This window comes from Rhincodon typus, chromosome 6, assembly GCF_021869965.1.
Source record: "Rhincodon typus isolate 14 chromosome 6, sRhiTyp1.1, whole genome shotgun sequence".
In the NCBI taxonomy this organism is placed as follows: domain Eukaryota; kingdom Metazoa; phylum Chordata; class Chondrichthyes; order Orectolobiformes; family Rhincodontidae; genus Rhincodon; species Rhincodon typus.
The window spans coordinates 56,363,686-56,376,737 of NC_063337.1; the positions used below are offsets into that span (position 1 = coordinate 56,363,686).

At 40.8% G+C, this 13,052-nt stretch overlaps 1 protein-coding gene across 1 annotated transcript in view; it reads right to left on the minus strand.

The window, feature by feature from the left end:
- The window catches only part of LOC109935037 (disks large homolog 2-like), an 890,971-nt gene that overhangs the window by 647,806 nt on the left and 230,113 nt on the right, over positions 1 to 13,052 (minus strand). The window contains exon 6 of the mRNA XM_048598394.1: positions 2,849 to 3,013. Within this exon, the coding sequence (XP_048454351.1) occupies positions 2,849 to 3,013 (165 nt within the window). The remainder of the gene's footprint in view (positions 1 to 2,848; positions 3,014 to 13,052) is intronic.

The following is a 13,052-nucleotide window of genomic DNA, read 5'->3' on the forward strand; positions in this document are numbered from 1 at the left end:
TTTAGTAAATTTGATTTCTTTCACATGATATCAAGACACAGTTGGAGGCACTAGATATTGCAAAGTCTAAGGGCCTGACAACATTCTGACAAAAGTACTGAAAATGTGTGCTCCAGATCTTGCCGTAATCCTTGCCAAGCTGTTCCAGCACAGCTAAAACACAGATATTTATCTAACAACATGGAAAAATGCAGAGGTATGTCCTGTACCCAAAAAGCTAGACAAATCCAACCAGGTCAATTACCGTTCCATCATCTACTCTCGATCATCAGTAAATCAATGCAAGGTGTTATCTACAGTGCCATCGAGCAGCACCTGCTCAGCAACACCGACGCCCACTTTGGGATCTGCCAGGGCCACTCAGCTCTTTACCTCGTTAAACCTTGGTTTAAACATGGACAAAAGAGCTGAATTCAGAGGTGATAGGACAGTGACTGCCCTTGACATCATGCCTGCATTTGACTAAGTGTAGCATAAAGGAACCGGGGCAAAACTAGAGTGTATGGGAATTGGGGACAAACTCTTTACTGATTGGAGTCAAATTTGGCACAACGGAAAATAGTTGTGGTTGTTGGAGGTCTGTCATTTCAGTCTCAGGGCACTAATGAGGAATTCCTCAGGATAGTCTCCTAGGCCCAATCATCTTCAGCTGCTTCAATGACCTGCCCTCATGTCAGAAGGGAAATGTTCATTGATGATTGCATAATGTACAGCACAGTTGGCAATTCAGATAATAAGTGGGATTTCAAAGCTCTTTTAAAAGTTGTCAATCTCCAAGATCATAACACTCTCCCAATTTGTCCTTTAATGAAGATATAGATTAATACTCCCACAGAAATCTGGATAGGGCATTATTAGGCTTCTAACATAGGGGAGGAGCAGAATGTTGGTGTTACAAACAAAACTCAACTCTGCCTAAATACAAAATACGTTGTTAATTAGAGGAGGAAACTTTGACTTATATATTCCATCAGAAGTATAGTATTATATACTGCATGTCTTGCATTAATGTAATGTGATTTTATGTCACTTTAATAGAAGACACAAAACATGATACTGGTATACTGGTTGTTGAGTATTTTCCTAATAATATCAGTCACTTTACACTATTTGCACTGCACTTCAGCAGTGTTACTGCAAACAGTGCAAAGCAAATACTTTCCTGAATAACATTAAATTTTGAAAATAATTGTGAGAAAGTTGAACCACATGTAAGAAAGCAATGACTATAGTTTTCAACTGGCAACTGAAATACTAAGTGATTTGAATATGAATTGCCATTAAAGTCTTGAGTATTGCTTATTCCAATGTCAGAATAACTAAATGTTTCCTTCAAAAATTAATTGGCATTAGCAGGAATAGATTGCATTTTATTAACTTTTCAAATGTTTGAAGAATTTTTTGCAGTTGGAGGTCAATCAGTTGTTTCAGAAAGGCATTGAGCTCTGATCTTCTGATCAGTAATATCAATCAGGATAATTCTATTCTGTTTTTCAACATCCCAGAAATTGGAACTGTATCAAACTAAAGATTCATTCACAAAAGTGTTAAAGATGATCACTCTGAAATCTTAACTCAGGTTCGCTCTCCACAGACATTATGATATCTGCAAAATATTTTCAGCATTCTCTGTCTTTATTTCAGATTCACAACACCCACAGTACACTGCTATTCTATGTATTATTTAATACAGCTGTTGTTTATTGATAGTTTTGTCTCTTCATTCTTTAATTTATCTACACTGAGAAACATGAGCAAACATTTTTTTAACTCCCATCTCCCTGGCCATGAAGTATCGACCTAAATCGTGCAGACCCAATAGCAGCAAGTGCTGTGATGCTAATAGTGCCAAATCTTGTTTGGGGAGCTCAGTGACATCCAAATCTGGAAGCTGCAGTGCACCTGAAAAGGCTTCTCTGGAACACTCTCTGGAACACCAGCTAATGTGTATCATTTAGGAACTTGGGATGGATTTGTGAACACTTAAGTTGGTTCTTAACTGAGTTAATTTGAATTGCTCCAACTAGGTACAAAACCTGCTCAGTAAACAAGGTTTGGCTTCATGGGCAATGTTGTGTAGGCCTTGCTTCTTAGCTCATCATTGGACCCCAGTGCAGCCACAGCAAGTCCACGCTGCAATCTGTGACAAAGATAGAGTTGTACTTCTTCACACAGTCAATGTGAACACCTCCACTTCACTGTCGACTGCAAACCATAGTGCTACTTTTTCAGTTTATACTTATCACTCACAGGGTTACCAACACTTCAGCAGTTTAAAGCAGCAGGGCATGTGTAGTATTGTTGCTTTCACATTTCGCAGCTGGCTGAGTGTGAAGAATGCCATAGATAGGAGAAAGTACAGAAGTATCCTGGTCTTTTCGTCAACATATATACTGTCAAACACAACAGTTGTAATATTGCTTGATCACCATACACATAGGAGCAGGTAAAAGGCAGGTTCATGGTTTATTTAAATTAAAACATCTGGAGAAAACAGATCAAGTCAGGCCAAACACAATTAGACATTGAAATGGCAATAAACTATTTTAGATGTATTGATTTTGAACTGTTTTTCTTTGAGACAAGAAGCGTAAATATATTAAAATAATATATTGCAAATTAACCTATTGTGCATGCCAAACAATTGTAATTCTTCTCAGCAGAAAACTTTACCATTTCAACGAATTAATAAGGGTTAAAATGTAAGATTTGGAGTATTTCGGTGACTTTACTGCTGAATTAACTATCTATTGATGAAACAATTCTAAATATCTCAAAAGTGTTGAGCACTAGGAGCAAAATTTATTACTCTGATTCTGAACCATGTTATAATTATAGGTGAACTAACCTTTAATGGAGAAATGTGAGCATGTGACACATATCCAAGAACATTCTCAACCTGTGATAAGTTCTTCTCAGACACATGTACGAGCTCGGGGCCTTTGACTTCATTGGTTAGCTGTGGTAAGCTATATTCATGTGGTGATGTATCTTCATCTTGATAACGATAGTTCTAAAAAAAGAAATTAAATGAGTGAAAGGAATTGGGAAAATTCATTTATAATTTCAATTCTTAACAGATGTAATAGGTTTCGACTCAGCCACCTCCCAGAGCAGAGCATTCCATCTCCCAAAAAGTCTCTACATAAGTAATTGTTTCAAAATTCACCTATGAATTCACACTCCAGATAGTCTGTCCCTGCTCTTTCTACAGCTCCCTTCAACTACTACAACAGTACACAGGAGTAAAGAAAGTAAAAGTGCCATTTTTATTCATAAATTCAACTGTAAAATAACTGTAACAATGGGGTTGAAATGGTTTCTTCAACATTCTGCACTGAGGCCAATTCCCGCTGAAATAATGATAGTCTCTGTCCGTGGATTCATACGTAAATCTATTTATATACAAATTGCCTTGGATACACTTCAGCATTCATGATAGACTACAAATTTCATCGCACATGTAGTGTGAGAGCTGCTATCATACTTTGTCTAATTTTAATACCTAGATAATCATAGCCTCAATTCCCACTGAACAAAACTCGTCAGGACCAAGCTCTGCTTATGTATTTCAGACAAACATCAGTTACAGAGGAAAAAAACTCTAATGAAGTTGCATCTCAATGCTGAAATGCTGCTGTGGATTAACTCCACATAATTCTGGCTGCTCATATTTCACTGGCCGCTCTCAGTTTGAGATTGATCTCTCATCCGTAGCTACTGAAGTAAATTGATTCACGTTATCAGCTCGTAATAACCACGCGGAAATAGATTTTTTACACTTATAGAGTCATACAGCATGGAAACAGACCCTTCAGTCCAACTAAGCCCAGCCAACCATGTTCCCAAGCTAAACTAGTCCCATCTCCCTGCGTGTGGCCCATATCCCTCCAAATTTATTCATGTATTTATCCAAATGTCTTTTAAACGTTGTGATAGTACCTGCATCCACCACTTCCTCGGTAGTTCATTCCACATACTAACTACTCTCTGTGCTTCTCAGGTCCTTTTTAAATAATTTTGAAAAATCAGTTTCCTCCACTTTTAAGTAGAAATGCTAGGCCATTGTAGTATTGTGGTACAGGACACTCCTCGTTGATGTTCTACATTGAGTAGAGCTAATTATGCTTTATACAGCTTAGCTAGCAGGTCCTTCAAACTACTGAAGTAATCCAGCAAGTACTCTGTGCTTCAGTTATGCCTCAGCACCAGATAGGAATATCAACTGCTGAATATCTACATATTCAAACTCAGGACTTAAAATGGAGTACAATACAAGTTGTTCGAGGGAACAAAGAATAATCAGTAAAAATATGGCATGCCAAGTTCATTTAGTCTGAACGAGCTTTTCCAGGGCTCTGCCTCCAGCTGCTTCTTGAACAGCCCATCAGACATATGAATATGTGATGACACAACCCTACCTGAGCACTTTGTAATATTTCTATCTGATGTTACCAAGTCTGACTAGCTTCAAGACTCCTTTGCAAGGCTGAAAAGTTGGTTAGAAAATAGCACTGTGAACTTCTTTGAAGTTCAATTTTTAAAAATGGATTTTGCAGACAAAACACCATAATAGCAGGAATCACAGAATCTAAAGATTGTTATGGTGCATAAGGAGGCTCATTGTGCTTGTACTGGCTCTTCAAGCAAGCATCATTACCTAGTGCCAATCTCTTACTTTCTCCCTATTCCCTTGCACACTATTTCTATCCAAATAATCATCTAATGCCCTCTTGAATGCTTCAATTGAATCTGCCTCTATCACGTTTCCAGGTAGATCATTCCATTCTCTAACTACTTGCTAAGTCAAAAGTATTTTTTCACTTTACCTTTGCTTCTTTTGCGCTTCATTTTAAATCTATGCTTTCTTGTTCTTGAGCAGACACAGTTACTCCTATTCTGTCCAGGTCACTCATGATTTTGAAAACCTCTATTAAATCGCCTCTCAGCCTTCTTCTTTCTAAGGTGAACAGTTCCAATTTTTTCAATCTATCCTCATAACTGAAGTTGTTTACTCCTAAGACCATTTTTGAAAATTGTTTCTGCATTTGTACTAATATATTTACATCTTTCCTAAAATGTGGCACTTATAACTGTACACAATACTCCAGCTGAAATCTAAATAAGTGTCATATGGAAGTTCAACATCACCTCCTTGCTCATTCTTCTCTATGCTCTTATTAAGGAAGCTAATGATATTGTATGCTTTATTTGACTGCTTTCTCTGCTTGTCCTGCCACCTTCAATGACCTGTGCTCATATACATCTCAGTCCCTCTGCTCCTGCACCCAATTTGGAATTGTATTTCAATGTTCTTCATTACTTCACACTTCTCTGCTTGAACTTCATCTGCCATGTATCACTCCACCAACTTGTCAATACCCTTTTGGAGTTCTACACTGTCCTCCTCACCAAATACAATTCTTCCAAGTTTCATGTCATCTGCAAACTTTGAAATTGGTCCCTGCACATCAAGATCCAGATCATTAATATATATCAAGACTGCACTGTGGCTCAGTGGATAGCACTGCTGCCTGTCAGTGCCAAGGACCCATGTTTGATCCCAACCTCGGACGGCTGTCTATGTGGAGTTTGTACATTCTCCCTGGGTCTGTGTGGGTTTCCTCTGAGTGCTCCAGTTTCCTCCCACAGTCCAAAGATTTGGTTAGGTGGATTGGCCATGCTAAATTGCCCATCGTAACCAGAGATTTGCAGGTAGGTGGATTAGCCATGGGAAATGCAGGGTGATCGGGCAAGGAGGTGGGACGCTCTTCAGAGGGGTGGTGTGGACTCGATTGTCCAAATGGCCTGCTTCCACACTGTTGAGATTCTATGATCAAGAAAAGTAAGGATCCCAATACTGATCCCTGGGGAACTCCACTACAAACCTCCTCCAGCCTGAAAATATCCAATGACTATTGATCTCTGTCTCATAATACTTAGCCAATTCTGTATCTGTGTTGCTACTGTCCCTTTTATACCACGGCCTATAACTTTCCTCATCAGTCTGTTGTGTGGCATTGTATCAAGCATCCTTTGGAAATCCACATATATTACATCAACAATGTTGTTATCATCGAGCCGATCTATTCCGCTCATTTTCTGTTTCATCTATCTTTTCAGAAAACTCCAGCAACCTAATTAAATATGATTTCCCCTTTAGAAATCCATGCTAACACTTCCTAATCAATCGTATCTTTTTCCTGGTGACTACTAAATGCATTCAAAATAATTATTTCTGGAACCTTCCCTACCAATGAAATTGAACTGACTAGTTTATAATTGCTGGGTTTATCCTTACAAGCTTTTTCGAACAAGCCCATAATATTTACAGTCCTCCAGTTTTATGGCACCTCCCCTGAGGGAAGATTGAAAAATTATGGCTAATATCCCCATATTTTCTACCCTCACTTCCTTCAAACTTTTTGGATGCACCTCACCTGGTCCTGGTACTGCAATTTTAAACTCCAATAGTCTATCCAAGACTTCTTCCTTATTAATTTTGAACCTTTCTCATGACAGAATTTTCTCCTCTGACACTGCGGCCTGTGTAGCATCCTCCTGTTTTGTGAAGATAGATAAAAAATACTAAATTTAACACCTTTGCCTCCAGAAGGCAGGGGATTGAGGGTTGTGCCCACGACAAGCAGTCTGTAGTTCTGTGCCTCTTCACCAAGGAAGGGCCTCCAGGTCTGCCTGGTGTTATTCATCCCATCTGCCCCCCATCCCCACACCTCCATTCATAGTTGTTTCCAGACATCTAAACTGGGCAGGCATACTGGCCAGCAGGGGTATTTTTAGTCTCAGAAACAGAGCTGGCTGGACCTTAAAAACATGCTCCTGGAAACTAAATTTGAACAAGGCATGTCCTAGCTTTGCACGTGTTGTTCTTGCAAAAGGAGGAATCAGGCAGCAAAGTGAATCAACAGTCATGTTATTTGAATATACAGATAGGACAGTTCAATTGTGGAACATTTTCTCTTGCAAAGTGTGTGAAGTTTTTTCATTTGCATATAAATTTATAGTGATACCAGAGCCATAGGTGACCAGAGTACAGAAAGGAGGCAAGACTTGTTGGAGCAGTGCTACTAGTGCCTCTGGGCCTGTGATGACACTAAAGATTAACAGGATATGAAGAGGGCAAGTTCAACAACACATCTTCTGTCACCTTGGAGCTGGACTCCTCTATGTTCTCCAGCAATTGAACACGGCTACTTGGTAAACCAACCAACACACCCAGCATGTCAATATGTATGCCCACCAGTCCTGTCCTGTATGCTGCCTCAATGAAGTCCTTGCTGGAAGCCTCTACAGAAGAATTCCCTACCACCTCACCCACTGATGAACTGGTCAACAATTTTTCCTTCAACCCTGGCCTAACTGCAACCCTCCTTGTGTGGATGCAGTGCTAGTCTCTGAACAGGTGGCTGTGACTGTCAGAACAAGTGATGGAATTTTTTCATCAGTGTTATATGTTGCTATTTTGTTTCTAATCTCTTGGTACCACTGCGGATGGATAGGCAGCAGCAATGTATCTGAGAACAGGAACTCAGAAAGGAAAATTTGGTGTAAAAGAAATTAGGTAGACTAGAAACAGGAAATCCACACTTGGATCACACTTGTAAGCTGCTAATCGTGTTATATCACTGAATGAGTGTGAGCTGCCAATTGAGAAGTGATTTAAGACAGTAAAATAACATAATTCTCAATTCTCTCAATAATGATGTACATTATGGGCCTGTCCCAGTCAATACCATGATGCCGAGAATCATCTCCTTTGGTGATATAAGGAGATGCAGGTATCCTTGTTCCGTATTGGATTTGCTTTGCTTACTAAATGTCACTTTCCCTGGAAACGAGACAGCAGAACACCAGTGGTAGCAAAGGTACTGTGCTTAAATGAATATCTGGAGTTTAAAGTTTTGGCGAAGATCTATAGCTCAGGTTGTGGGTGAGGTTGTTGACTTGCTCGCCGAGCTGGCTTGTTTTCATTCAGACGTTTCATCACCATGATAGGTGACATCATCAGTGGACCCTCTGATGAAGCGATGTTGTTCTACTCCGCTTGGAATTTATACTGTTTGGTCCATTATGGTGAGTAGTGTCATTTCCGGTTTTGACCTGTATGGGTTTGTATATGGGGTCCAATTCTATATGTTTGTTGATTGCATTATAGGTGGAAAACCATGCCTCTAGGAATTCCTGTGTGTGTCTATGTTTGGCTTGGGCTACTACAGTTACCTTGTCCCAGTTAAACTGATGGTCTTCATTGTCTGAGTGTACCGATATTAACGAGAGTTTGTTGTGTTGTTTTGCAGCTAGCTGGTGTTCATGTATTCTGATGGCTAGTTTCCTTCCTGTCTGTCTGATGTAATGTGGCAGTCGTTGCATGGTATTTTGTAAACCACACTGGTTCTGCATGTTTTGGGAATGGCGTGTTTACTCCTTGTGAGTGTTTGTCGTAGAGTGGCTGTGGGCTTATGGGCCACCATGATTCCCAGTGGTCTTAGGAGTCTCGTTGTCAGTTCCGATATGTTCTTGATGTAGGGCAGTGTGGCCAGTGTGTTAGAGTGTACTGTGTCCTCCTGTTGTTGTCTGTTTAGTAGGCATCTGCAGATAAAGTTGCAGGGATATCCTTTTATAACGAGGATTTTGTATACGTGCTCTTCCTCTTTCCTGCATAGTTCCGGAGTGTTGTAGTGTGTCCTGGCCCGTTTAAGTAGTGTCCTGATGCAGCTTTGTTTGTGGACATTGGGGTGGTTGCTGTGGAAGTTGAGGATTTCATCAGTGTGGATTGCTTTTCTGTATACTGAGGTTTGGAACTCCCAGTCAGTCATACGCTCAACTTTAACATCCAGAAATGGAAGTTGATTGATGTTTTCTTCTTCCCTTGTGAATTTAGTCCCTGTGAATACACTGTTGATGAGGTGGTGGATCTCTTCTAATTTGTTGCGTTTAATAATGACAAATGTGTCATCTACATACCAGATCCACAGTTTAGGTTGAATGCGGGGGAGGGTCGTGTGTTCTAGTCTTTGCATGACTGCCTCTACAATGAGTCCTGAGATGGGTGACCCCATTGGTGTACTGCTGATCTGTTTGTATACTTGACCATTAAAGACAAAGTGTGTGGTGAGGCATAGATCTAGTAGCTTAAGTATGTTGTCATTGCTGATGGAGCTGCTGGTCTGCATTGCTGCTTCCTCTTTAGTGATGTGGCCATTGTTTCTTTGGCTAGTGGGATGTCGACTGATTTGAATAAAGCTGTGACTTCAAAGGATACCATAATCTCGTCGTCGCTGATTTTTATGTTCTTGAGGAAATCTTGGGTTGAGTGGATGGAATGGGGTGATCCGTTGACTAGGTGTTTCAATCTCTATTGTAGGTCCTTGGCCAGTTTGTGTGAAGGTGTGCCTGGTAGGGAAAACAATGGGTCTGAGGGGGATGTCAGGTGTCAGGCAGACAGCTATGACATGTGACAATGAGTGGAATTATCTGGATAGTAGGTATGAAATCTAAGCGCCAGAGTGTGCTACTGGGTGAATGACAGGATGTGAATAAATTGAGTAAAATGAGAAGTTGAAGACATTTATATTGTTACAATTCCTGTAGGAAAACCATAAGGCAACATTACCAAATTTACTGAATGATTGTGAAATTAGTAAAGTACCAACAATATTCCACTTTTTCAGTATTTTACATTAAATTTACAAATCAGAACTAATGTAAATTATACATAAATTAACAGGCAAAAGACACATCAAATAAAAAATTGACTTTTACTTTAAATAGTCGATCCAATAAAGTTACATCTTATGTATCTACAGCACCTACATCACTTCCCACACAAACATGCAACCATGTGCGATCTCACTATCTCTCCAAGTCAGCTTCTGGTATACTGGAAGTCTCAATTTTCCACTCAAGCTTGAGCTGTATCCACCCGCAACCATATTGCATCCAATGTCCTGAACACCCTCCGGAACAGCATCGTGAATGAGCCTACACCAAACAGCCTGCGGCAATTCAAGAAGGCAGCTCATCTGCACCTTTTCAAGGGCAGTCAGGGTGGGCAATAAATGCTTAGCCAGTAACATCCACATCCCCTGAATGAAATGACTGAATGACATACCTACAGCAGTTAAGAGGCATGTTATAAATAACGTGACATATACTACAAAAGATAGTGGACTAAAAAAGAAATTGTCTCTATTGCTATTTCACAAATTCTTGCCATCAGGATGCACTCAAGAGATAGATGCAACTGTCTAAGAGTACTTCCAGTATCTTTTTCCATGTCATACTTACTATTACACAATTATCAGGCATCTTAAATCACAGTTGGTCATATAGCTCATTAACAGCGACAATACCGATTTAAATCTTCCATTAATAAATATATATATGTAAGTAAATGCTCCCTACCACAGATGCTATCCAAACAATACAGTATGAGTACACATTCAGTAGAGTAATTGTGCTATCAATAATAGGTTTAATAAATGGTGAACCATTTAAATCTCAAATAGTGATGAATATTATACTGGTGCTGCATACCAATTAATTCAAATACTAGTTTCTGCTGAGTAACTTCAGCTAGTTTTGTAGCTGCAGTTCCCCACATTGAGTTCAACAATACTACAAATAGACGACAAAAAACTTCTGCACAAGTCAGCAAAAATTGAGAGCAGAGAGAATCAGTACAGCAGAACACTGCAAGATTCCTAAGGTGTGGGTATCTGAGACACAGTAAATGTGAAACAGAGTGGTCTGAGTAGATGAACGTGGTTTATTCGAGTTTTTACTGATTATTATGATCAGTAGTATTTCTAGATGGAATCTTACAACAGAATTTATGGTAGAATTGGGTGAGAAGTGCAACAAGGCCCATCTTGACAACAGGAGCAATTCGTTGAATCTTTTGTGCTTTTGTCAAAAGGTGTGAGTCTCACTAAGCAGTGAAAGGTTGCCAATTAAGGAGAATTGTAGCTTGTAAAATGCCTTATTAATGCCACAACTTGCCCCATTAATATTCAGCTTTCTAGATTATCAAATGTTCTGAACAAGCGAAAGAATTCTCAATATGGAAGTCAGAGTGGATACCAGGCGTGTTCAACTCACCACTGACTGTGAGTGGCCTCTATGTTTCTCAGCACCAAACAATATCTCAGAACACATTCCACGGACACCATTTGTCCACAAATGTTGGCATCCAGCATTGGCCAAACCCTCGAAACCATCACAGCACCTCTCCAATCCACTTGCAGACTACTTAGGACAACAGACTTGTATTGCAAGGTGTACCAGCAAATTGCATTGAAAGGCTGCTGCAAGACACTTCGTGAGCAGGGACAGGCACAGCTCACAGATTGGACTAGGGCTACGTGCTTGCACTCTTAGGCCTTGCTCACTGAGCACCTACTTCCATGCTTGCAACAATGCCTTGCCTTGTATTGTCATGCTGATACCTCACTGCAGCTTCAGCTAGAGCCAAAAACTGCTATATTGAGATCCATTTTAATGCAGCCACACAGACAAGCTGCTTGTCAATAGGGATCTGTCTGCAGGGGAACATCTTGATGTACAGCATATTGAGACTTCAATCTAATAATTATATCATGTGCCCGCTGCCTGTGCAAGAAGTACGCATTTGTTCAATGAAATAACCATGTTAGAAACCAGGTGGAGGCTAGTCTTCAGTCAAGGTGGGGGGTGGTGGTGACGGGTGGAGGGGGTTGTGGGGGTGTGTATGCAGTGGGTACTGCAGCTGTCAGTCCAAGGGTCCCAGTACCATCACTCAGGGGCACAGTCCACACACAATCCAGAAGCTTAGGCATGGTCAGTCATCCACTTGGGATGCTAATGGCTAGGAAATCTGTCTGTCTGCAGTCTAGCAAATCAGCAGTGGTGTCCTGCAAGACCATTACCAGCAGTCAGCAGAATCGTGTAACATCAGTTGGGGAGCTACATTCAGAGTGGTAAGACGTCTGGTCAGTCATGTCTAGCAGTTTGTACAAAGTTGGTAAGAGATCGGAGGTGAATACGTTCCTGGGATCTATCCATCATCATTAAGGAAGGAGCGAGAAGGCCTGTACATGAGTCAAAAGCAGTGGGAAAGTAAAGGCTGACGGCGAAGGGGAAGCTGAAACATTTGTGGTGATGGGGACAAGGACAATGATGGGGGACTCTTGAGATTTATGGATGGTAGGCAGAAGAGGAGGGCATGGTAGGCTACGGGGGAAGTATTAGTGGCAGCCATCATGATCATAGCCTCCACAGGGGGTGTGCAGAGGAACAGGATGGGCATCAAGGCGTACTGTTGGAAGTTCAGAGGGCAGGCAGAACAAATGTAGGCAAAGTTCCATTATTGGATCTCAACATTGGGGTGGATAGATGGAAATGGGCTGTCAGGTGAAAGAGAGGTAAAATAGCTAATGAATGCTTTGAGGGGATACCTGGTGACCAGGCAGAGCCCAGAGCTGTACTCCTTGCCATCACTTGCTGTTATCTAGGTATGACATGCAACTGGAAAATGGCGAGGACAGTGTGAGCAAAAGCCCAAATCCATGTCTACCAGGAAACTAGAGTGTAAAATCATGAAGCATGCATCTTGAAACTACAGCTACAATTCAGTTGTGATCATTCCTTTGCCCATACGTAATGCATAGAGAGTGAACGTTCTTAACCACCAAATGCTGGTCAACAACAGGGTGCACCATGCTATTGGTGTTACAAGTCAAACATTGTCTTCTCAGTGATGTAAAAGTGAGCAGCAATGACTTAAGAGGGGATACTGTGGGATGAGGGGAGCATTGCTGCATCGTATCTTATGTAAGTTTGATGGTGGACTACACCGAATAATAAATTTCATGGCTGACGCAAGTCTGAGTGGGAAGGAGTTGCAGTGCAGCAATCTCTCACGCTCACACGCGCGTACGTCTTTCTCACATACACACGCGCATGCTGTCTCTCTCACACTCGCATGCGTGCACGCTATCTCTCGCATAAACACACACACACACACCACACTCTCTCTCACACTCACACACACA